General features: G+C 34.6%; 1 protein-coding gene and 2 pseudogenes across 1 annotated transcript; 1 reads left to right on the top strand and 2 right to left on the bottom strand.

The window, feature by feature from the left end:
- Window positions 1–1,374: 1,374 nt before the first annotated feature.
- On the top strand, window positions 1,375–17,701 carry LOC120140009 (annotated as a pseudogene).
- Window positions 17,702–18,269: 568 nt separating this feature from the next.
- LOC120140051 lies at window positions 18,270–20,388 on the bottom strand (annotated as a pseudogene).
- A 1,179-nt stretch (window positions 20,389–21,567) lies between these two features.
- LOC120140050 (plastidial pyruvate kinase 2-like) lies at window positions 21,568–26,951 on the bottom strand. The gene is made up of 12 exons (XM_039155110.1): window positions 26,559–26,951; window positions 25,612–25,899; window positions 24,901–25,066; window positions 24,446–24,580; window positions 24,200–24,310; window positions 24,005–24,093; window positions 23,591–23,653; window positions 23,297–23,472; window positions 22,856–22,958; window positions 22,607–22,755; window positions 22,248–22,356; window positions 21,568–22,004 (listed from the first exon to the last, which is right to left on the bottom strand). Exons 1-12 carry the CDS (start codon window positions 26,793–26,795, stop codon window positions 21,897–21,899), a joined length of 1,734 nt encoding a protein of 577 aa, XP_039011041.1. The 5' UTR covers window positions 26,796–26,951; the 3' UTR covers window positions 21,568–21,896.
- Window positions 26,952–27,743: the final 792 nt, after the last annotated feature.

Here is a 27,743-nt window from a genome sequence, read left to right as displayed (position 1 = left end):
GTCATCAGCACTTCTATGAGCCCCTCCAAAGACTCTTTTTCCTTTCCTTCCAAATACATCAAACATAAACATTCCAAGCAACCCTGAGTAAGAGAGACAGGAACGCCTTTCCCTAGAGCTTAGAGATTGCCTAAGACACCTCATACGCCCAAGTACCAACCCTTGTTCGAATATCAAGTACAACCAATATAATCTCACAATGCTTTGCCACACCTCATTCGAATAACCACCTCAAAAAACAGGTGGTCCCCCATTCCAGCCCTTCAACGCAAAAACACAACCCCCCTTCAATCTCCATCCCCCGTCTTAACAACCTATCCCCATCACCAGTTGGCAGCCTATCAAACAAAGCAAACCAAGTAATAATAGCATTACTAGGAATATAAAGGAGAAACCAAATTAGCCTCGCCCAATGGACCTTACCTTGCCTCCTTAACACCTTCGACACTTCTTTAACTTGACAGCCTCCTTGCAGCGTCCAGTATCCCGCAGAATGGTCCATAAGCTTAGCCGTCAACTTGAGAAGCTTACTCCAAACCCAACTACAAGTAGTAGGGGCATTGAACTCCATTGTTTAGTTGGAAGTGTAATAAAACCATTCCCCTTAATACTTTAAGGGTAAAGTATACAAATGGTCCACCGATTATGGGACGTGTTTTGTTGAGTCTATTGACTATTAAATGTTACAAAATGACCCTTTAACTATAGGGCGATGTTTTGTTGAGTCCTTCGACTATTAAAAATTATAAAATGATCACCCGACTATTCATAAATCATATGTTTCAAACTCTTCATTTTTCGTTAAAAGATTTATGGTCGTCTGAGCACGATGTTGACATATTGGTTGGGATATGATTAAATCATATTTTAATACTATTTACTAGTACCGTCGTTGCTTTTAAGCACTTACTCGATGATAAAGTATTTCAAGCATTGACTCGACTACATAATGTAAATGGAGAGTCGGTCCACAAAATACAGTTCAAACGTTTCCGAGATCATATTTTATCATATCTCAATCAACAGGTTAACGTTCAACTCAAACAGTAGCTAATTTTTTAACAGAAAATTACAAGTTTGAAATATAAATAGTTGGATGATTATTTTATAACTTTTAATAGTAAGGAGACTCAATAAAGCATCGTTCTATAATCGTAAAACTATTTTGCAACATCTAATAGTCGGAGAACTCAACAAAATAACGCTCCACGAGGAACATTTGTGTAATCGGTCATCTAGATTTGTGGAAATACAAGTTGTGTTCACTGTACAACATTTAAAATATACTTTATGAGACGGATTAGCTTCGAGATATAGTAAGGGTAACTATAAATAAACGATCGTAAATAAAAACAATACCGTATAGTTACGTCAATGCAGCGGTATGAGGAATGTTTCAAGACAATGAAGAGTACCGGTTCTTTGATTTCTCTAAAAGCATCGAAATTGGTTGATAAATTTTACGGAATTTGAGCACTCCACGAGGCACTAAAACATAGCGGGAGATTAAATCTTAAGAAGATTATAATTGACATGGACAACAATAAAGCAATCCAGGTTACTCCTGATATATCAAACGTTTTATGTGGTGATGTTATAATAGATTTAATCAACATATTGAGAGAAAATAATTGCTGAAATAAAGATTCATCATGTGTCAGGGGAGCAAAATGAAGTCGCAAATACCTTGATAAAATTTTGTCGAGGCCAACTGTTAAGCCAAGGACATCAAACTTGGATATCCTTCCACCATCGATTAGAGACATATTAGTCCAAAGAGCTTGTGTGATTTCAGAATAATAGTAATAAACCAATGGAAGGCACCCAAAGTTTAGAATACACACTAACTTAAAAGATGATACCTGCAATAGCTGTTACTCTCATGAATGTCTTCCGTCTTCACTAGCATACTGCAAATTACAAAGATATTCCACATAGTATACACCGCTTCATCATCGACATAAAAACAATTATGAAATATTATAACATACTGCTACTAATTCAAATTAATTTGTGATTATTATATTTAGATGACAAGTATTGTATTTCCTCCGAATTTTTTTTCTGTAAATCATGTTTTTATCGTCACCTTTCGTCTATTGAAGTCTTCGGAAGAATTTTTCCGTTGATTAAAAGATATAAGTCTTTGAAGATTATGATCTCTTATAGGCTCATGTTATCTGTTACTGTCTGGTGATCATGTCCATTTGCCTGGTCAATTTTGGGATAGTCATAATGATCTTACTCTTGACACCAACCCAAAGAGTTAATATATAAATCCTCATTCAAGACTGAGAAAATGATATTCTCTCTCTTTAAACTTCATATTACTCACGATTTTTAGCTCATCATTCTCTCAAAAATAATCGTATATGATTTTTCATTCAAATGATCAGAAAGAGTTAACCGTCTACTGCCATGGCAACCCAAATTATTCCATAACAATATTTTATTTCTTTTTTCCAAGGTGCAGCAAGTTATGAAATTACATACTACCCAAGAAACCAAAATAAAGTTTACTTATTGATGTAGGAATGCATGAGAGAAAGTGTGTAATTACGAATCAAGCTCAAAGGAAGAGATTCAAAGTGATTTTAAGGTCGCTGTTTCTTGTAAGCTTGTAGAATATCCATGATATTCCATGGATTTCTTGTTCAAACACCATAGCCTTGACATCAACGTTGCTAGCGTTGTTGTTTTATTATTCCTTAAATATCACATTTTCCTATAAAAGAAAAACGAGCCAACAGAATCATCAATCAATTAGATCAACATAATGTGTTGCGCAAGACGGCTATCGGATAGAGCAAAATCGCAGCTGATAATTGGAGAAAATAAAAATGAAGATAAAGAATACACAAATTTTACGTGGAAAATCCCTAAATAATATAGGGTAAAAATCACGGGCAACACTAGAAGAATTTCACTATGAGAAAATATGAATGACAACTTCTCTCGATCGATCAAGGAGAAAACAAAGATAATTCTCTCTTGATAAAAAGGAGAAAACAACTCTCAAGAAACTCTCTAAATTCTCTCTAGTATTGGAAGAAAGCTAGAATGTTTTGGGATGGTTTTGAAGCTAAATGAGCTAGGGTATTTATAGTTGAAGCTTAAGGACTAATCTTATAAATACCCTAAAGTACAATGACTAAATTATGATTATAACCTCACTTTGTCAACAAAAGCAACTATTATTATTATTATTTTCTTCATGCTTTCGGTGCATTTATTATATGCACCTTTCGGTGCTTAGTCAACAATCTCTCACTTGAAGATTTGATTGGAACAATCATATCTTCACACCATTCTTTCTACCTTGTATCTTCATTTTGCTTACGTCTCTAACAGGCCACAAGAGGATCAACACCAAGTAAATTTATCAGCGTTGATCACTTTCGTCATGAAATCTGCTATGTTGTCTTTGGTATGGATCTTCTGCATATCCATCGTCCTTTCTTCCACCTTTTCACGAATAAAATGGTACTGAACTCGTATATGTTTTGTCCTTGAATGAAATGTTGGATTCCTTGCTAGATACAAGGCGCTTTGACTGTCACAAAACAGAGATACATACTCTTGATTGTGCCCAAGCTCCTCCAATAGCATCTTCAACCAAATTGCTTCTTTACTGACTTGTATAGCTGGTACATATTCTGCTTCTGTTGTGGATGTAGCCACAACTGATTGCAATTTTGAAACCCAGCTTACAGCTCCACCAGCAACTTTGAACACATATCCTCTAGTAGATTTGCTTTTATCCAAATCTCCTGCATAGTCATAATCTACATAACCATTGATTAGTAAATTTGATCTTCCGTAACATAATGCAATATTTGAGGTCCCTTTGATGTATCTCAGTATCCTCTTTACTGTATTCCAATACTCTTTGTCTGGATTCGCCATGTACCGACTAACCAATCTCACTGCTTGTGCAATGTCTGGTCTTGTGCATATCATAGCGAACATTAAACTTCTCACTACTGATGCATACGGTACTCAAGACATCTCCATCCTCTCTTCTTCACTGCTAGGACTCATACTGGAGGATAATTTGAAGTTAATAGGAAGAAGGGTAGAATTGGCTTACAATCTTGCATGTTGAGTAATTCTTTTGTGAAAGACAAATCTTCCTATTACTTCTGTCTCGGTGAATTTGCATCCCCAGAATCTTGTTTACTGATCCCAAATCCTTCATTTCAAATTCCCTAGCCAATTGTGCCTTCAATTCTTCAATATGATCTTTGTTGGGTCATACAACCAATATGTCATCCACATACAACAGTAATATATCAAAATCGTTATCACCATACCTCTTGAAATAAGTACAAGGGTCTGTATTAAGTCTGTTGTATCCAAGACACATAATGAAGGAATCAAATCTCTTATATCAACACCTTGGCGCCTGCTTTAGACCGTAAAGAGATTTATTCAACCTGCAAACCAAGTTCTTCTTCTTTTTCTTCAAAACCTTCAGGCTGGAGCATGTAAATCTCTTCTTCAAGATTTCCATGAAGAAAAGCTGTTTTAACATCTAGTTGCTCTAGATGTAGGTTTAATGTAGCACACATTGCCAAAACTACTCGAACCGTTGTTAGTCGAACCACATGAGAAAATATTTCATTAAAATCAATACCTTCTTTTTAAGCATATCCTTTGACCACCAGTCTTGCACGATACCTCTCAACTTGATCGTCATCATTTCGCTTGATTTTGAAGACCCATTTGTAACCAATTGGCTTCCTTCCTTGTGGTAGTGGCACAAAGTCCCATGTATTATTTTTATGAAGAGCATCAAATTCTTCTTGCATTGTCATCATCCATAGTGAAGCATCTGAGTTGTTTATTGCCTCCAGGTATGTTGATGGCTCACCGTCCTCTGTTAAAAGGCAGTATGAAATATTACCTTCTATAACATAATCTGAGTGTCAATTGGGACGTATTCTGTAATAGCCTCAGTACCGAGTTAGTGACTAAATTGGAAAGTTTTAGATTTTGGGGATTAAAATAGAATGAATGAATGGTACAAAGATTTATATTTAAACGATTGTGTATAATTGAATTGAAAAGAAGAAGGAATAGAAGGCAAAAAGAGTCATTTACAAGGAAAATTAGTTAAAGAAAGGATATATATGAGTACACGTGGGTTGAAAAGGAGAGAACACCAAAGGCTTCCAGAGTTCTCTTCTTTTTCTTTCTTCCTTGTGCGTGTGAACCAAAACAAATGTAAGTTTTCTAATTGTTGAGTTTCTAGTTAAATTTAAGATTGAGTTGTGATCATTAGATGATAACTAAGCTTAAGGAAAGCTTAAGTTATCTTAAAATCAAAGGATAAAGGAGTTAGAGAAGATTAAAGATTTGGAGTTCTTGAGTGAACTCTTGAAATAGAGTTTATAATAAGAATTGAAAGTTAAATTTGACTTGTCATCAATCTAGTTAAGACATATGAAGTGTTAGAAGTGGAATTAAAACATGTTGCAAAATTGATGTAATTCTTGAATTACATATGAATGATGGGATTTTGAGGTTTAAGATAAAATAAATGAGTATAGATTGGTTTAAGTATGTGTAATGGAGTTAAGAATGTAAAAAGGGATGAAACATGAAGGATTTAAGCTAAAATGGATGAATTTTCGGGTTCAAAAAGAGGATTCTGGGCAGAGTGCATCGATGCACATTCAATGTGCATCGATGCATCAAGGTTAAATCCCATAATTTGTTGAAGGTGCATCGATGCATAAGGAGTGCATCGATGCACTCTTTTAAATTAATTGAACATCGAATGCCATTTATGCATCGATGCATCTGCTTAAAATACAAACATCGAATATGATTTATGCACCGATGCATGGGTAATGCATCGATGCACCCGTCAAGGGATGCATCGATACATGGTGTAGTGCATCGATGCATACCTTCAATACGAGATAGAAATAGCTTTCTTTTAGCCTAAGGATTTATAGTTTGAAATATATCAATTCGTATGATGATAAGTATCAATGTATTACTATGTAGATTTAGAGTGTAATCTCATTCCAGAACAATTGAAGGATTAGAATCGAATCAAAGCAAGGCTAAGGTGAGTGCAATTTAAATTGTACTTATGTATCAAATAAACATTGGCTTACGATGAGCCAGTGATGGAGTTACTATAGTAAGAAGGGACTTCTAAAATATTATTTGAATTGTGATTATTATGTTTGCATGAGTATATGAAAATGGGTACATATGTTATATGTATTGCATCTGTTACATGAATTGAGTGAATAAATGTTAGTGTGATGAGTTATGTGAACTGGTTTAAGTAGTGGATGTAATTATATACGTTACTTAATATAAATATGTGATTTAAGACATAAGTTAAAGAACTATATGATATGAGATAAGATAGACACATGCTATTATAAGTAACTATAGGATCACGAACTATGTAAAATAGCAATGATTTATATGATAACAAGAGAAAGGATATAAATTACATGAGTTAGACATATATATATATATATATATATATATATATATATATATATATATATATATATATATATATATATATATATATATATTTGTATAACCAACTTATGAGATTAGATGAAAAGTGAGATAAGTTAAATAACATTGATTTATAGGACAATATAAGAATAATATATAAATGAGGAGACATTGATAGAAGTGATTATATGAACATGTAAAATAAGTTATACGGAGAGGATTTATTAGCTGAAATGAACATATAATATATGAGTCATATGGTAAAGAGATTTATGAAGCTATAGGAAAATGTTATGGGAACTATGTGATGATAAGTTATGAGAAAATATTTATATAGGTAACAAGCTACGTGAAATTGAATTAATTAATATATGAAACTAGAATATAATTAATGTGAAATAAGTGATTAGGTAAAAATGTGAGAAGTTATAGGGCATTGTTATTCGAAGTATATGAAAGTATGTATATGGATACTTGTATAAGTTTATATGTTATACTATGTGCTATGTGATGTATATATGAACATATGTGAACAAGATATGACATGTGAGTTTACATGAACAAATGAGAAATGATATAAGTCATATGAAATGATCTATGTGAATATATGCACTTGTGATACATGTGATATGATATGAAATATATGGTTACACATACATATGGTATGTGACAGATAGAAAGAACAAGTGATATGAAAAGTATAAATGATAATGCCCATGTTATATGATATGAGAGCTAGTGGTATAGTTGGTATGCCAGGAGTCGAGGGTTCTACGTGGTCATTCGAGACATATATGTAATTATGTGGAACTTATATGTGGTACTTCGGTACACTTATTGGAGCCATGGTATTATGTATGTGGTTTAAGGAGTAGTCATTCGGGACAATACAGTGGTTCTTCGGGACATAGTGGTCCTTCAGGAAGTATTCAGTGGTCCTTCGGGACGTATCTAGTGGTCCTTCGGGACATAATAGTCCTTCGGGACGAATACTGAACAAATGTTCGGTGCCCCATGAGGGAATTTATACGAGCTGCGGTGACAGCATTAGTGTACAACCTCAATGTACTCACATACCTTATGTTCTCACAGGTGTATATGGGCTAATAAAAAGATAATAACAAATTCAATACATATGATGCATATGCTTTTGGTGATATGAAATATGTTCTATGAATTATATGATAGTATGTATGTTTAGTTATGAAATGATAAATGTGTTATATGATATACAAAAATGATAAATACAAGATCATATGATAAGTAGAGATTTCGATAATGATGGTATATGTACATGTATGTATTTTGATATATGAAATGTACTATAATTTCTATTATATGTTTTATATGCCTCACTAAGTCAACGACTTAGCGTGTGATTGTTTCACACGTAGGTACCAAGAAGAGGAAGAATGATAAAAGTTAAGCAAGACAGGTCAGTTCCTCCTTTCCAAAGATCAGATCAAAAAAACATTGTATAATATGTATGTTATAATACGGATGGTAGTTGGCATGTAAATAAAATCTTGAATTTGATATGCTCTAATTAGTTTTGATAAAATCATATGAATATCTTTTATATAATTTAGTCAGTTGTTTTTAATAAAAGTTTTTAAAATTATTCACTATTTTGTACAGGTACAGGTTTTGAAAAGTCAATGTGACACCTCGGATTCGTATCCGAGTCGGGTACGGGTTGGGGGTGTTATATTTAATAGTATCAGAGCTACGGTTTAGCCGATTCTAAGCTAAAAACGAAGTCAAAAGTGTTTTAAAAATATACATGCCAACACTAAGTGAAAAATTTTCTAATCTGATAGGGTAAGGAGTGTGTTGTCTTGTTAATAGAGTTCAATTTTGTTTTATGCTATATAAGATAAGTGAATACCTGATAATGATTTATTAGATATATATGTTTATATGATATGATAGATGATATGTTAACATATGCAAATGAAATATGTTATATGATATGAATTGGATGATCATATGCACACGTGATATGCGATAGAAGAAATGATATGGGCACATGAATATATGAGAACTTCCAAAGTGAAGTACAAGGCGATAGACCTTAAGGTAATAGCATTCACCTGTCCTGGCCAGGCAGGGAGAAGAGCGAACACCTCAGGAAATGCCTGTATAAAATTTGGAAATGTATTTATCATGTTGAAGAATGTTCTAATGTGTTTTCAATTGTATACTTCGTTAACTCATAGAAAGAATGTATCGAAATAGTTAAAAAGGTTAAGAGCACCCGAGTTCAAGGGTGAATTTGAGAAAGATTCTATTGTTACAGACCTTTGGATAAATGATTAAGATAATGTTAGAAAATGTTCATTTCTTCAAAGTGGAGAAAATTAAATTGAGTAGTTTCGTTATTAATTGGGTAAGTTAGAATACGATGGACAAATGTCACCCTGAGAACGTTAAAAGATCAAATGACATGGTTATTGTTTGTAGAATAGTTCGAGAATAAGTGCATCAGTGATACATTTATAAGATGAATGAAATCAGAGTTATAAATTTTAAACAAAGGGATAGTATTGTGTATAAGCAAGAGTGTGGATATAATAAGGGTTTGTACTCTAGAAGAAAGAGTTAGCATTGGCTAACAAAATTACATGATGAAAAATGTGTTGATCATATGAATGTGATATAGTGAAGGAAATAACGATTCTTATGTTTGAGGGAAAGTAAGGATTGAAAAGGAAGTATAAAGTAATATGACAAGATCATGTGTATTAAAGTACAGATAAGGATTAAGAAATGATGAAAGGTCGGAAGATATATGATTGGATAATTAGGGCTTGTGCCCTATATTGAACAGTTGATATTTATTAACTGTAATAGTAAAGGTGATATAGTTGTAAGATTTGGAAAGGATATACGGTTAAGTTCATCAAGTATGATGAATTTGAATTTGGTTGTATATTTGGATTATATAGATATGATAAAAGCAAAGAGAAAAGTATTTACAAGTTTTAAAGGGAGCTTTGAGGAAGGAAAATACAAGTGCAAGAAATGGTAAACTATGAGGTTCTGTATAAGTGAAGTTGATTATTAACATTATGAAGAGGTGATAAAGATATGATTTGTATATAAGAAGATCTTGATTATAAAGGATAAATGGATAAAGAAATGAAAGGATGAAGTATAAATGATCAGATGTGATAAAGGTTATATGGAAGTGTAGATGATAAGCTCGATATAGAAGTAAATAAAAGTGTGTAGGATGATGTGAAAAGATTGTTTGAATTTGTAAAGTCTATGTTTAATCACATTTAAAGAAGATACAAAGTTGTGTTATTGGTCAAGTGATGATGGAATAAGAGGTTGGTTACTATTATAAGGTAGTTAGAGATGGATTTATAATGTTGAGTGATGATATAGATGTTACTGTTTACATGATAAGTGACATGATATAATGTATAAAAAAGTGATTGAGAAATTAAAGGATTGAAAAGTAAGTTTTCTAACAAGGACAAGAAGTATTAAGTAAGGGAAGCATTAGGAGAACATGAGAAGATATGTTCTTATCAAGATGTGCAGTGAAAATTCGAGGACGAATTTTCTTATAAGGAGGGGAGAGTTGTAACAGCCTCAATACCGGGTTAGTGACTAAATTGGAAAATTTTAGATTTTGGGGATTAAAATAGAATGAATGAATAGTATAAAGATTTATATTTAAATGATTATGTAGGATTGAATTGAAAAGAAGAAGGAATAGAAGGGAAAAAGAGTCATTTACAAGGAAAATTAGTTAAAGAAATGATATATATGAGTACATGTGGGTTGAAAATGAGAGAACACCAAAGGCTTCCAGAGTTCTCTTCTTCTTCTTTCTTCCTTGTGCGTGTGAACCAAAGCAAAGGTAAGTTTTCTGATTGTTGAGTTTCTAGTTAAATTTAAGATTGAGTTGTGATCATTAGATGATAACTTAAGGAAAGCTTAAGTTATCTTAAAATCAAAGGATAAATGAGTTAGAGAAGATTAAAGATTTGGAGTTCTTGAGTGAAATCATGAAATAGAGTTTATAATAAGAATTGAAAGTTAAATTTGGCTTGTCATCAATCTAGTTAAGACATATGAAGTGTTAGAAGTGGAATTAAAACATGTTGCAAAATTTATGTAATTCTTGAATTACATATGAAGGATAGGATTTTGAGGTTTAAGATGAAATAAATGAGTATAGATTGGTTTAAGTATGTGTACTGGAGTTAAGAATGAAAAAGGGGATGAAACATGAAGGATTTAAGCTAAAATGGATGAATTTTTGGGGTTCAAAAAGAGGATTCTGGGCAGAGTGCATCGATGCACATTCAATGTGTATCGATGCATCAAGGTTAAATCCCAGAATTTGTTGAAGGTACATTGATGCATAAGGAGTGCATCGATGCACCCATCAAGGGATGCATCGATACATGGTGTAGTGCATCGATGCATACCTTCAATAAGAGATGGAAATAGCTTTCTTTTAGCCTAAGGATTTATAGTTTGAAATATATCAATTCGTATGGTGATAAGTATCAATGTATTACTATGTAGATTTAGAGCGTAATCTCATTCCAGAACAATTGAAGGATTAGAATCGAATCAAAGCAAGGCTAAGGTGAGTGCAATTTAAATTGTACTTATGTATCAAATAAACATTGGCTTGCGATGAGCCAGTGATGGAGTTACTATAGTAAGAAGGGACTTCTAAAATATTATTTGAATTGTGATTATTATGTTTGCATGAGTACATGAAAATGGGTACATATGTTATATGTATTCCATCTGTTACATGAATTGAGTGAATAAATGTTAGTGTGATGAGTTATGTGAACTGGTTTAAGTAGTGGATATAATTATATACGTTATGTAATATAAATATGTGATTTAAGACATAAGTTAAAGAACTATATGATATGAGATAAGATAGACACATGCTATTATAAGTAACTATAGGATCACGAACTATGTAAAATAGCAATGATTTATATGATAACAAGAGAAAGGATATAAATTACATGAGTTAGACATATATATATATATATAGGAATTTGTATAACCAACTTATGAGATTAGATGAAAAGTGAGATAAGTTAAATAACATTTATTTATATGACAATATAAGAATAATATATAAATGAGGAGACATTGATAAAAGTGATTATATGAACATGTAAAATAAGTTATACGAAGAGGATTTATTAGCTGAAATGAACATATAATATATGAGTCATATGGTAAAAAGATTTATGAAGCTATAGGAAAATGTTATGGGAACTATGTGATGATAAGTTATGAGAAAATATTTATATAGGTAACAAGCTACGTGAAATTGAATTAATTAATATATGAAACTAGAATATAATTAATGTGAAATAAGTGATTAGGTAAAACTGTGAGAAGTTATAGGGCATTTTTATTCGAAGTATATGAAAGTATGTATATGGATATTTGTATAAGTTTATATGTTATACTATGTGCTATGTGATGTATATATGAACATATGTGAACAAGATATGACATGAGAGTTTACATGAACAAATGAGAAATGATATAAGTCATATGAAATGATCTACGCGAATATATGCACTTGTGATACATGTGATATGATATGAAATATATGGTTACACATACATATGGTATGGGACATAAGAGAAAGAACAAGTGATATTAAATGTATAAATGATAATGCCCATGTTATATGATATGAGAGCTAGTGGTATAGTTGGCATGCCAGGAGTCGAGGGTTCTACGTGGTCCTTCGGGACATATATGTAATTATGTGGAACTTATATGTGGTAATTCAATACACTTATTGGAGCCATGGTATTATGTATGTGGTTCCTAAGAAGTAGTCCTTCGGGACAATACAGTGGTCCTTCGTGACATAGTGGTCCTTCGAGACGTATCCAGTGGTCCTTCGGGACGTATCTAGTGGTCTTTCGGGACATAATAGTCCTTCGGGATGAATACTGAACAAATGTTCGGTGCCCCATGAGGGAATTTATACGAGTTGTGGTGATAACATTAGTGCACAACCTCAATGTACTCATATACCTTAAGTTCTCACAGGTGTATATGGGCTAATAAAAAGACAATAACAAATTCAATAAATATGATGCATATGCTTTTGGTGATATGGAATATGTTCTATGAATTATATGATAGTATGTATGTTTAGTTGTGAAATGATAAATGTGTTATATGATATACAGAAATGATAAATACAAGATCATATGATAAATAGAGATTTCAATAATGATGGTATATGTACATATATGTATTTTGATATATGAAATGTACTATGATTTCTATTATATGTTTTATATGCCTTACCAAGTCAACGAATTAGCATGTGATTGTTTCACACGTAGGTACCAAGAAGAGAAAGAATGATAAAAGTTAAGCAAGACAGGTCAGTTCCTCCTTTCCAAAGATCAGATCAGAAAAACATTGTATAATATGTATGTTATAATACGGATGGTAGTTGGCATGTAAATAAAGTCTTGAATTTGATATGCTCTAATTAGTTTTGATAAAATCATATGAATATCTTTTATATAATTTAGTCACTTGTTTTTAATAAAAGTTTTTAAAATTATTCACTATTTTGTACAGGTACAGGTTTTGAAAAGTCAATGTGACACCTCGGATTCGTATCCGAGTCGGGTACGGGTTGGGGGTGTTACATATTCTCACACGATCTGATTGACGAGTTGTTGGAACTTTAGAACTCTCTGGTTCTTGTTCATCATATTCTGGTTCTGCTTCAGAAGAATCTCCTTGTTCAAACTCCTTTTCCACATGTATTTGTGTAGTCTCTGACTTTTCAGCATTATCATCGTCTTCTTTTCTTTGTAGTTTATCTTCTACAAAGATAACATCCCTGTTGATGATCACTTTGTGGGTAGTGGGATCCCACAAGCGATACCCATTGACTCCATCAACATACCTCAAGAATTTGCATTTCCTGGATTTTGGATCCAACTTTGAAATTTCTTAGGAGTTGTACATCATGCACTATACTTCCAAATACATGGAGGTTTGAATAATCAGCTGGTTTACCAGTCCACATCTCTATTGGTGTCTTAAGCTCTATTGCAGTTGATGTAGCTCGATTCACCAAATAACAGGCGGTATTGACTGCTTCTGCCCAGAATGATTTTTCTAGACCTGCATTCTTCAGCATTGCTCTTGTTCTTCCTAACAAGGTTTTGTTCATCCGTTCTGCCACTCCATTTTGTTGAGGAGTGTTCGCCACTGTGAACTGTCTTTTGATGCCTTCTTTCCTACAAAAGTTGTCAAATTCTTCGCTTGTGTATTCTTCTCCATTATCTGTTCTGAAACACTTGATCTTATTTCCAGAATTAAGTTCCACCCGCACTTTGAAGTTTTTGAAAGTTGAAAACACATCTGACTTCTTCTTAATAGGGTACACCCAACATCTCCTGGAGTAGTCATCAATAAATGAGACAAAGTATTTTGCTCCACCTAGGGATGTAACTGGTTCTTGCCATACGTCAGAGTGAACCAATTCTAGAACATTTTTGCCTCTAAAATTTGATGTGTTGAATTTCAACCGGTGCTGCTTACTTGTTATGCAATGCTCACACAAAGTAAGTGATACATTTGTTAAGCCTGGAAGTGGCTTTTTCTCCAAAAGGACTTTCATTCCTTGTTCTGACATGTGTCCAAGTTTCTGATGCCATAGCATTGCAAAATCTGAACTACATGAGGCAACAGAGGCTTCTGCTTCTAGGAAAGTCTCTCCCTTCAACATGTACAAGTTTGTAGCTATCTTTTTGCCTTTCAATGTGCTCCTCAGAACACCTTCATGATTTTATTTCGTGTTTCAATCTTACTTGCATTATTATCCAACAATCCGTAGGATAATAAATTTTTCTTCAGGCCTTTCACGTGTCGCACATCTCGAACAACTTTAATTGTTCCATCATACATCTTCAATTTTATGGTTCCCACGCCAATGATCTCTAAGGCATGATCATTACAACTATACACAGATCCTCCTGAGACAGGTTCATAATGATGGAACCATTCTCTTCTTGAGGTCATGTGATATGTCTCCCCCGAATCAATGAGCCATATATCTACAAATTTTTTTCTGCCTTCCACGGTGGTTGACGCTTCACAACATAGAGCATCTCCATAATCTGAAGTGTTTGCGTTATTGCCTTGTGGATTGGAGTTTTTATTTAGACTCCAACAATAATTCTTCAAGTGACCCTTCTTTCCACAGTTGTAGCACTTTAAATTCTTTTTGCTTCTTGACTTCGATCTACCATGTTTGTGACTGCTACTTTGGCCACGTTCTGTTGATCTCCCTCTCATCGTTGTCAACGCTTCTGCTTGTTGCAGATTTACTTGTCTGTCTTCCTTGTTCTTGCGCCGATTTTCTTCTTGTATAACAACAGCTGCAACGTCATCGAAGACTCGACTGGTGAGATTACTATTTGTCAAGTTGATGATGAGTTGATTATACGAATCATGTAGACTTTGAAGTAGAAGTTCAGCACGTTCTTGTTCTCCTATTGTACATATTAAGGATGTAAGCTGAGAAAATAAAGTGTTCAACGTGTTTAAGTGCTCCGTCACTGAAGTAGATTCTAGCATACAGAGAGTATACAATTTGCTCTTAAGGAAAATTTTATTGTGCAACGATATGGCCTCGTACAATTTGGTGAGATGATCCCATATCTCCTTAGGTGTCTTCTCCTCCTTGATGCTTGACAATACTTCATCTGCTAATGCTAGATGAAAGTTTGCCATAACATTCCCATCCATTTCGATCCATTTCTTGTCATATGTGAAATCTATCGGCCTTTCACTGATGCTAGACAACCGTCTTTCCTCAGGATGGCCTTCATCTTCAATTTCCACAATGAGAAATTTCTCCCATTGAACTTTTCAATATCAAATTTTGTTGACATAGCTTCTATTACGGATAGCTCCCACTATTTCACTATCGTGAATAGTTCTCTGGAACCTTCAAGAATGGGTAATACCTTCTTACTTTCTTATGTTGGAGGATCCACCTTTTGGTGGCAACCTCAAAGACAATAAGCAGATATTACACACTCAAATTTGGCTCGGATACCAATTGTTGTGGAAGACGGCTATCAGATAGAGCAAAATCGCAACTGATAATTTGAGAAAATAAAAATGAAGATAAAGAAGACACAAATTTTACGTGGAAACCCCCTAAATAATATGGGGTAAAAACCACAAGCAACGGTAGAAGAATTTCACTATGAGAAAATAAGAATTACAACTTCTCTCGATCGACCAAGGAGAAAACAATGATAATTCTCTCTTGATAAAAATGAGAAAACAACTCTCAAGAAACTCTCTAAATTCTCTCTAGTATTGGAAGAAAGCTAGAATTCTTTCGGATGGTTTTGAAGCTAAATGAGCTAGGGTATTTATAGTTGAAGATTAAGGACTAATCTTATGAATACCCTAAAGTACAATGACTAAATTGTGATTATACCCTCCACTTTTTCAACAAAAGCAACTATTATTATTATTTTTTTTCTTCATGCTTTCAGTGCATTTATTATATGCACCTTTCGTTGCTTAGTCAACATAATGGCCTCCAGGCAACAATCTAGCAGTGCTGGAAGCTCTCGACACTGCCCGGACTCAATGGTACCATGTAAAAGCTATTGTGATCGCCGGTATGGGTTTCTTCACAGATGCTTACGATCTCTTTTGCATCACAACCGTGTCCAAACTCTTGGGCCGCCTTTACTTCTACGATCCTACTATCGGCAAGCCGGGAAAGCTCCCCCTAGCATTAACAACTTGGTCACCGATGTAGCCTTATTAAGAACTCTCAGCAGCCAGCTTGTGTTCGGTTGGCTTGGTGAAAAACTTGGCCGCAAGAAAGTGTATGGGATCACTCTCATCCTCATGGCATTTTGCGCCATTTGTTCAGGCCTGTCATTTGGAGCCACCTCCGGTTATGTGATCGGAACCCTTTGTTTCTTTAGATTTTGGCTTGGTTTTGGCATTGGTGGTGACTATTCTCTTTCTGCAACAATCATGTATGAATATGCTAATAAAAAAAACTCGTGGGGCATTCATTGCGGCGGTTTTCGCCATGCAAGGTGTGGGGATTATATTTGCCGGCTTGGTTTCCATGATTCTTTCAGCTGTCTTCCTTGAGCTTTATCCAGCACCTAGTTTTAAAGATGATCATGTATTCTCCACACGACCGGAAGCAGATTATCTATGGCGGATTGTGCTCCTGTTCGGTTCGTTACCAGCTCTTTTAACAGTATTGGCGGATGAAGATGCCGGAAACCGGTCGTTACACTGCAATCATTCAAGGGAATGCGAAACAAGCGGCGGCTGATATGGGTCGAGTTCTTGAAATGGAACACGATGTCGAATCAGATAAGGTTTCACAATTCAAAGCGGCGAACCAGTACACATTACTATCACATGAGTTCTACAGACGCCATGGCTATCATCTTATAGGTACAATGACCACTTGGTTCCTGTTGGATATTGCTTTCTACAGTCTAAACCTAACCCAAAAGGACATTTTCCCGGCCATGGGTTTACCCAATAAAGCTCCTGATGTGAGCGCCATTAGAGAAGTCTTGGAGACCTCACGTGCCATGTTCGTTGTTGCTTTGCTAGGTACGTTTCCAGGGTACTGGTTCACCGTACTTTTCATAGAAACGATCGGTCGTTTTGTCATCCAACTGGTTGGATTCTTCTTGATGTCCATATTCATGCTGATTCTTGGTGTCAAATATGATTATCTCAGGGATCATAATAAGTTCCTGTTTGTTCTTCTTTATGGGTTAACTGTCTTTTTCGCCAACTTTGGTCTCAACAGTACAACCTTTGTGCTACCGGCAGAGCTGTTCCCTACCAGGGTGCGGTCCACTTGTCATGCGTTGAGTGCGGCTTCAGGAAAGGCCGGAGCCATGATTGGAGCTTTCGTTGTACAAACATATACATTGGACGGGAATGTTAAGAAAATCAAGGCTGCCATTATCGCTTTGGAATTTACAAATATGTTGGGATTTTGTTTCACATTCCTCGTCCCAGAAACCAAAGGTCGGTATTTAGAAGAAATTTCAGCCGAGAGGATGGTGGTTGTGGTGGCGCCCAAAATGAAACTCAGATAGCCACCACCGTATCGGTTTCTATGCAAGGAAACAGCCGCTTTGAAGAGATTTGAAGGGTAAGATTACCTAAATAGCTAGCTTAGAAGTGTGATGGGGAAAAAATTAAAAGGAAGTGTTGAACAAATAGGCGAGAGACGAGAGGTTTTCTGCCTGGTTTTTCGTTTGGTTTTTAATGATTTCTGAGTGTTATACGAATAAGAGCTGCAACCGTTGCTATCTAGGCCACTATTGTATAAAGGGTGATTTCCTCCTGGCTCTGTGTAAACGTAAACTATATTGTTAAATCCACTGATTGATATTATATAAATCTAATTTAGTATCACTAGAAAATCATTACTCTTAGGGGCGAAAACAAATTTTCAATCAAAAATACAAAAATATATATAAAATGTATAAAAACTTGAAACTTTTAGGAGGCGACTGTCCTCACCAACTCACCCACTCCCCCTCGGGTATCGGATGTATGTAACTCTGGCTAACACTAGAGCTGTTTCTGAACAGATGACTATATGTACTTATGTTTGCTGGAATTATCACAAAGCAGAATTTAAACGTATAATATAACTTGGGAAATAGGAAAACAAGAATAATAATAGCAATGAGCCATATATCTATCTGAAATGTATGATAATTAGCTCATAAAATACCCATAACTTGCTTTCTTCAATCTAAGAGACTAAGACAAGAAACAGCAAGACAGGAGAAAAGGCATAAGATTGAAAATTCACAATGCTAGGATATCCTCAAAAGTTCAGGAAGTTGATAAAGTAACTGATGCAACTGCTTGATTGAAAGATATGCATGATGAGGAACTAACTAAGGTCTTTACGGTCCTCCGAGTATTGCGTTTTCGATATCCTCTCTACTCAATGCATAACTGAATCTCCTTTCGACGTCTCTTTCAAGATTCCCAGGTCCACTCTTCAAATACCTGCAGCATATGATACAATCTTCTTCTTAGCCCAATCAAATATAAAATTTGGGATAAAGTTGAGAAGAATGCCGTACAATACTTTTTTATTTTTGTTCATTTCCCTTCCGATTCCCCCCCAGACGTCGGACTACATTTAATTAAATTACACTGAGATCATCAAGCAATCAAATGCAATAAGTTTGAATGAGTTTGCAGGTTTTAATAAATTTTCACTAAATGGAAATGGTTCGTTTTAGCAGATTGTATCAGAAGAAGATACAGCTTGATCCAACCTAAGAAACAAGGTACAGTAGAAAAGGCATTAGATTTTGGACAAGGTTTGGAGAGAATTAAGCCTCCTCTAAAAACATCCTATAGTTAACATCCAAAATCTTTTGCTCATTCTCTCTAACAAATAGCATCAATTTTCCAGCGTATCTTCTCTCTTCGTTTCTGGAATTCTATCCCGCTCTCTAAATTTATGCAAAAATGAGAAATTGTGCGAAAAAGAACAGTAACCAGTGTAGTTAACACTCACGGTTTTTGCTTCATAGGTCAACTCTACTATAGATTTGCAAGCAGGAAGCATTGCATGCATCCATGCAGCAATGATTGTGATCACCAATCCTGGTAACAATTGTAGAAGGTGGAAATGACCAAACCTTCCCAACTTTATACCTATCCTTAACCACTGTTTTTTTTTCGTTTCAGCTTTCGAACGCATATTCTGTTTAACTCGATGGAACTTGGTCAAGTCAACTAAATTTTGTCATTATCAACGCCTATAGCTAGTATTTCACATAAAATGCCACAACATTTAATGGAAACTTTGTAGCGTATGCATGGCTGGAATACCACAATTTAGAAACTTATATGCCAGCTTATGTTAGTCACTAGAAACTACAGAATGTTTGCTCCATAATAGAAACTAAACAACATCAACCTTTGGCGAAAAGGATACAGAAACCTCCCTATTAACCGGCTGCGGCATTGCCTAAGGGACGCCTTTCCGGGTTAATGCAGTACTCTGTTGCATTGTGGTTTCTTCCTAGAGCTTTTCTCTCCCATACAACAAAATGTCAGTTTTCAGCAAGACCAGATACCTTAAGCAATTCAATTATACCCATGAATTTTCTTTTTTATGCAATTTAGTACAAGAAATACCAATTTCACACCATCTAAAAAATTCTGTAAACCCAGTTAACAATCAATCTAAAGAAAGATACCCATCTCAGATTAAACGAAATAGAGCACACCCAAAAGTAACAATAATAAAATAAAATCAGACAAAGGAAATGGGTAAAAGCCATTGTTTTACCTTATACAAAGATCAGTGACATCAAGAGATCACTGGGCATGCCAATCAGGTTTTTCAATCAACCAAACAGCACGGTCATCTCTGGTTTGATAAAACCCTGAGCTCCTAAGCCATGCTTCAATGCAAGGCAAGCTGTGAGAGTAAAGGGGCTTGTTCTTAACAGGGAGTCTGCTGAGCCACTCATCTTCTGCGGTTGGCAACTCCCCTGATTCTGACGATTTTGAAGACACGAAAGTTGCAATTTTCCTTTGAGATTGAGGAACAGAGTAGGGAAACGAAAGGGACTTTTGGAAGAGAGAAAAACAGGGGAATTTCGGATGAGTTGATGAGGCATGCGTGCTAATGACTAAATTTGAGACATGAAAAGCAGACATTTTTTTCTTCAAGTAATTGTTAATTATTTTCTGGTTGATAATTTGTTAAAAACGGAAAAATTAGAGTTCCGGGGGAAGTTGAACTGGGAAAATATGATTTCCATTGTACACTAAAACCCCATACCATTATCTTCTCCATGGATGGACGGTTGGGTTAGGGAATTTCCCTTTTCTTTTTAATGTTTTTTAAATAATATCTTCTGAAAAATACAATGAACAAAATTTAAAATTTATAAACATTTTTAAGTATAATTCCTTTCATAAAGTTAAATCATAAAAGGGAAAATAATTAAATATTTAAAAATAAAATATATAAATAAATATATCATTGGATATTAGTAATAAAAGATGAATATCATTAATATTAATAAAATAATAATTGATAATTTATTATTCGGTATATTATATTGGTATAACATCAAAGATCAATTTAATCCAGTTTTATCACTTATTTAAAGACTCAACCATTTAACCTAATACAAGTTTTAAATGCACAAATCATGTTACAAACTAGTTAATAACCAAATCGATTCATTTTCATTATTCGGATTAATCAATTAATAGATCATATACTAGTGGTTATATATATATATATATATATATATATATATATATATATAAAACATAAGCAGTTATGGTATAATGCCAAAGTCCACTTTGCTCCTATTCTTTTATTGAAACAATTTAATTAATATTTTTATTTTAGTCAAATAAATATAATTTTAAATAAAAGTTATAAATCAACTAACAAATATATCAGTTTGAACTAACATATTTTTTATTGAACTCAAAATTAACCCGTTTATAGATTAATTCACACGTGACATTTATTGTTTATTTACCTTAACCCGTTTAAAAATTAATCTTGGGCTACAAGTTAGGTTTTTAGGTCTTTATTTAATTACCCTTTTCTTGAGCTAATATATAATAGTCTGGTATGAATACAAAGTAATAATATCTATTCGAAATTTTTGTACTCTATTGACAACACAAACATACCCTGTAAATACAACTACTCGAACTCAAGACTTATAAGGAAAATAACATTTCCTTTTAGTATAAAGACCACACTCGATGAGGTTCATATACTATGTCTACTTGGTAAACAAAATAAGTATTTCATCCCATTCTTGTTGGCTGATAGCATCCGTATAAGGCTTCCCCATTTATAAGGATAGAGTTTTGGATGTGGAACTGAAACAATAAATCACAATAGCAGCCAGCCGGGCCCTTTTAAACTATAGCTTCATTTCACAAGAATCATTGAAAATGCATGGATGTTTGACGACTACTCAAATTAAGCTTACAGTGTGCTGCAAAATCACATTCCTTTTTACTAGAAACACAAGCTCAATATATCAGCCTGCCTGCCTACCTCATATTTCGCATTTGGATAATCTTCGAATACAAAACTAGAATCTTCAAAAACTATCTTGTTTAGGGGGGATATTAAAAAGGAGAAAAAGAAAAGGAGGCAATGAATAATAGTCCCATAGTCCAAGAAATCTGGAGCAAACATGAAACGCTAAATAATAAGACATAGGTCCCAAACCTAACCTGAATACTCTTCTATGTGACCATTTGGAACTATAAATAATAGCATGAAGAATATAACTCAGTCGAATGGGACTCTTTGAAAACCGCTACACTTTTCGGACCTGGATATTGTGAGTGGACTGGAATCGCCAGATGGGCTGTCTGCCGCTCTGAACAAGAGAGATCTCTTCTCCTTCCTTCACCATTCCTTGCCTCTGTACATCAACCATTAAGTTCATCGTGAAACAAGCACACAATAATTCTTCTAGCATGCGTTACAAAAATAACCTTTTTGCAAGAATCAAATGAACCAAACTCCAAAGTAGTATACTGAAGTTTAGAGTTGTCAGTTATAAGTTGCCCAAAAATAATCGTTAACTGATGCATGAACAACTAAATCTATAGTTACCAGCCAATTAAAGGGAACCTTCATAATGAATACTCTGTTAAAACCTTACCTGCAATAAAGCTAAAGCCTTCTCAAAGGTTTCCTCAGCATCATCTAAGAACTCCATGTGTATGGGACATACTCCTTGATATAAAGCTAATCGTTGTTGTACCCTTTTCCTGCATGACCAATAAAGTCATAGTCAAACTTTCAAGTTCATAAAGTCCAGTAATGGTTGAATCTTCACATTGACATTACAATACTAGTGAAATATTGCACTTCTGAGTTCATAGATATTATCATCCCATTTGGAATTAATATATTCATAAAGTCAGACTCAAATAGGGTAGACTGTTATTATTATGCCATAGCAGAAGACGAATAAGACAGTGGAGAAAGAACTGAGATTCAGGAACAGGTCAAACTCACTCATTTGTGAAGGCAAAGATAGTGCCCGAAGGACGAAAATGGCTAAGTAATATAGCCATGAAACCAGTTCTAGTGAAGACAACAGTGGAGATTCCAAGAGTATTTGACATCATAGTTGCATGATATGCAAACATTTCACTCATATGGTTCTGCAGAGAATAAGTAACTGCAGTCAGAATTGATAGTTAATAAAAAAAATACAGCATTATGAAATGCTGAACTGAAAGTGCATATAACATGTTAAATGACCTTGAAAGCTTGACCTAGATTAGGTGGCATTTCACCACCAGATATAGTTGCTTCAGTTCGTAGTGCAACTGTATGCATCACTTTAACAGCTTTCAACGGGAACCTGCAAGAAAGTGAAACCTATTTACTAAAGTGCACTTAGGTAGAGTACTTTGATCATTGTTCATACAATTCCACTTGAGCAAAGATAAGGCAATGTAGCAGATATGACATTCTAGTTTTATGTCCCAAAGAGTTTCGTTAAGTTGATTTTAATTACAAAATTACAAATAGTGCTCACATGCTTCTACCTCCACCAATTAGGATCCAAAAATATCCTTACCTACTTTTAATAGCAAAAATGGCAAGGGGTGGTTTTTCACACAAGGAAAAAATAAAGGTACAATGAGGAGGAAGTAAAATAGAATTTCTAGAATTCCATGTAAAACTTAAATAACTTACTTTCCATGAGCTGTTTCTCCAGAAAGCATGACAGCGTCAGCACCCTCACGAACAGCAATGGCAATGTCAGATACCTCTGCTCTGGTTGGTGTTGGATGAACAATCATACTTTCAAGCATATTGGTTGCCACAATAACAGCTTTTCCCATGCTTCGACATGTTCTAATTATCTCTTCCTACATTTTACACCAACTAGAATTCTGAGTGGCTAAGTAAATAAATAAATTGCTTTACAAGTAAATATAGTCTGTTTGATGAATTATCTTTTACCGTTCAATAAAAAACTAAACCAACCTGCAAAAGTGGAACCTCCTCGATAGGAAGCTCTGCACCAAGATCTCCTCTAGCAACCATTGCCTAAAATAAGAGAACAAGAATTACTTTCTACACATCACATATATTGATGAAAAATCAATAACTAGATTTTAATGTCAAATCATATTATCATCAGAAGAAGCAGTTAAATATCACAAATGGTACTTAACATTTGAAAAAAAAAAGCAAGTACACAGATGGTACTTGATATTAGAAAAAAGCCTCATAACATTTTAGCATCAATTTTCCTAAAAAATGGAAAATATTTTTCTTCAGCAAAGATACAGCTGAATGTATGAAATAGCCAGAAAACTAGCTAAACCTTCATATGCATAAAATATAAATCTAAAATTTAGCTGCATTAACGATTCAATAAAAAAATTAAGTGATCACCCCATCAGATGCTGTTATAATTGAATGCAAATTTGGAATAGAATCCGCACTTTCAATTTTAACAATAACATGAATATCTGCATCACAAACTGCCAAAAGCAAAGGAAAAAAGACATCAGTAGAAGAGAATCTAAAACATATACCAGAGCCACTGTTGTTATTTCACTAAAGAAAACAATAAGATGAAAAAAATACTCTGCAGATAATTCTTCAACTCATGAACCACTTCGGCATCTTTAACAAAGGAAACAGCATAAAAGTCAACTTTATTGTCTACTCCAAATTTTATGTCATCCCAGTCCTTTTCTGCAATAAACCAACCAAAATGAATAACCCATCATTCTCAACCCTATATAGAAAGTGTGGGATAAAAAAGGAGAAAGAAGAGGAAAGTGGAAATTCTACAATAGAAATTGGAACAATTAAATTTCGAGGACCAACCTGTAATAGAAGGCAGTGTAGCACTTTTTCCTCGGACATTTAAATGCCGCCTAGACTTAAGCTCACCACCATCAACTACTTCACACTTCACTGAATCTTCTGTCTTAGACTTCACTAAAAATGACATCATACCACCTACAGCATGAATCAGTAGTCAGAGGAACATGTAATCAACAAAATGACAATGTCAACCGAGAATTTTCTAGTGCTTTGTGTTCATAATCTAGTTCATGTTATTTAGCACACTAAACTCTTGTTTGATAATGGAAGGATGCACATTCGCCTTGGAACTTAAAGATGATTCATATTACAAGGTACTTTTGCTCAAAACCAGCTTGGTATGCAAACATGCATGCTAGCTGCCGTTATTAGGATAGGGGGCCATGATTAACAAACTTTAAAAGTTAACAAAACCTGAAAAAATCTGCAGTCTGTTGAAGTTCATGGAAGCATACCATCAACGAGAAGCATGTCACCAACTTCTACGTCATTAACAAAATCATCATAGTTAACACTGACACAATCAGGTGTCCCAACTCCTCTCCTAATTGTAAAACTATATTCCTGCCCAGTTGTTACTGTAATTGGTTGGGGCAAGTCGCCACTCCTAACCTCAGGGCCCTAATAAACAAAACCAAGCACTCATAAGAATACAATAAATGATAGAATTATCAGAAGAAAATTGCGTATTATCAATTATTATTGTTGCCTACAACACTATGTCCAACAAATTTAAGGGTCCATAACCTCACAAATTAAACAAATGAATGAAGTCAAAAACTATATGCACACACATCTACACACACACACACACACACACACATATACATATATATATATTTGTATGTATATTAAAGTCTTTCTCATTAAGTGCCCAAACCAGGTACCGACTACATACTGTCACTTGTACATACTTGCTGGTCTTACTCCAAAATAGAGTGCTAGCATGACCATAACCGAACCTGTATTCAAAATCCAAGAAAATATTTGGCACGATCATATAGGTTTACGATAGAGGCATTGTCTAAGATGACAAAAATCCTGACAATAAGTTTGCAAAAGGTCCCTCTGGTGTCTAACTCCCACAACACCAAACTCATTGACTCAAGCGACCTGGCATAACTACTTGTACACAATAAAAAGAAAATGAAATTGAGGGAACTTACCTTGGTATCAAGCATAATAGCAATGGTGTTGTCTTTGGATTGTGCATTATACTCCTTGACTAAATCAATAACTTTCTGATGGGATGCATGGTCTCCATGAGACATATTCAAACGGGCAACATTCATTCCAGCCTCAGCCAATTTCCATATCATTTCCCGTGTGTTTGTTGAAGGACCAATTGTGCAAACAATCTTTGTTTTACGTCTAACAATAGGCTTGGACCACATACCAACTGATGTATCGCCTACTTGCTGAATCCCCCTTAGCTGCTCATACTGTTCCTCCCTCTAAAGAAAAACAAATGGTCAGAAAAATTACAAGCAATGACTTTTGGCTACATGAAAACAAAAGCATAGTGACTACATCATTGAACAAACAATCCCATCATCCTACTCCAGTGTTAATAAGCAGAAAAAACTTAATTTGTTATACAATTCAAGGTTCCTTTTCTTCATTGGCGAGGGCAAACAGGCGAACGTAATGTCCCTGCCCCCTATAATTCATCTTTTATGTTGTTATTCTCTGGATAATTTCTTTAGCACAAAAACAACCAACACTCCACACTGGCTTGTAATCTCACAGGAAATGTCGACTGAATCCTAAATTCTTACCATTTATAGTACACAGTTTTCAAAAAGTCCCCGTTTTTAAAAGGAAAAAAAAACATTTCTTTCTATGGATTTTTGCAAATTTCACTAATAGGATAATGTATTTTCAACAAAACAAACAGAACCATTCAACTTGACCCTCCCCATTATAATACCATCACTCCACTTATAACTCAACGCCTATTGCTTGTTCAACTTCTAAATAAACAAATAAATAAACATAAAGTAAGATCCAGAAAGAGTCGAATCGATTATTTTCTCCTTTTTATTTCGCAAGCGTTGCCAGCAACCAAACAGAAACGAAAGCGGAGGATAAAAAGGTTCAAAGTGGCACAAACCTTGGGTACATCCTCAGGTGAAACGGGAATAACTTCAGGGTCGGCACGTGCGGCTCTCTTAGCAGTAATCCTAGAGTTGCTCCTAAACACGACTGCCTTGCTCTTCTTCGAGTCAGGTGCCAGCACTTTGGAAGCGAAGCTCGCAGGCTTAAGCTTCTCTGCTCGCTCTTGAACGGATCCAGACCCCTTGCTTAAGAAGTTAGCGTGGATGGATCTAGTGGCCACCGTTTGAGCCATTGCAAAAATGAGAGAGAAGGAGAAAGAGAAAGCGTGGGACGGGTAGAGGAAGTGTCAGGTGATATTTTTAAGGACAAAATCGAAGGTTGGGGAAATCGCCGCTAAATTTGGCGGAAACTGAAAACAAAGGGGGCTGGAGAAGGAAGATAGCTTAGTTTGTATCGACACTAGTATGATTTTTTTATTTATTTATTCTCCTTGTTGCGTATGCATGACTTTCTAAACAGTTGAGAATTTGACAACGGGATATTTTCTCCAAAAATCATCGGTGATCGGTATATATATCAATCTAATATTAGTTATATTATATTTTCGATCTAACATCCGTAGTAATAAAGCGTGCCCCTGAATCGCATTATATGTTGATTTGGCGCCACGTAGAGTATAACGCGCCTCCTGTACCGCGCTATACACTGACTGGGTTACATGTGGGATATAGCGCCCCTGCTCCGTGCTATACGCCATATAGGAGTATAGCGCGGATCAGTAGCCGCGCTATACGCCGTACCAAAATTATATTTAACACGGTCCCTGATCCGCGTATATAATAATTACATATAACGCGGTGCAGGTACCGCGCCTTATATGTTTATAAATACCTCACGTTCTCGCATCTCTCCTCTCTTATAAATTAATACAACAATTCTGTCAACGAGTAATAATTCTGGCAAACTTCTTATATTTGATTTAGAAGTTCATTCGATTTTTCGTTATAAGGTAATTTTGTTATAATTTTTTAATTATACTTATTGTTTATTATCATTATTTGAAAAAATATTATATTTTTAATTAATTTTTATGTTTGTAAAATTGAAAAGCGGGAGCATAAGTCGAAATAGTTTTGCGGTGCAGATAATAATATAAAATTATATTATTTAAATTATTTACGTTGATGTGTACAAAATTTTTTGTGTTATATTTTCGTTCATATATAATTTATTTAATTAG

The sequence above is a fragment of the Hibiscus syriacus genome, unplaced genomic scaffold (assembly GCF_006381635.1).
Source record: "Hibiscus syriacus cultivar Baekdansim isolate YM2019G1 unplaced genomic scaffold, ASM638163v2 tig00110777_pilon, whole genome shotgun sequence".
NCBI lineage: Eukaryota > Viridiplantae > Streptophyta > Magnoliopsida > Malvales > Malvaceae > Hibiscus > Hibiscus syriacus.
Note: the sequence above shows the minus strand (reverse complement) of the source record. Positions and strands in the feature narration are given on the sequence as shown.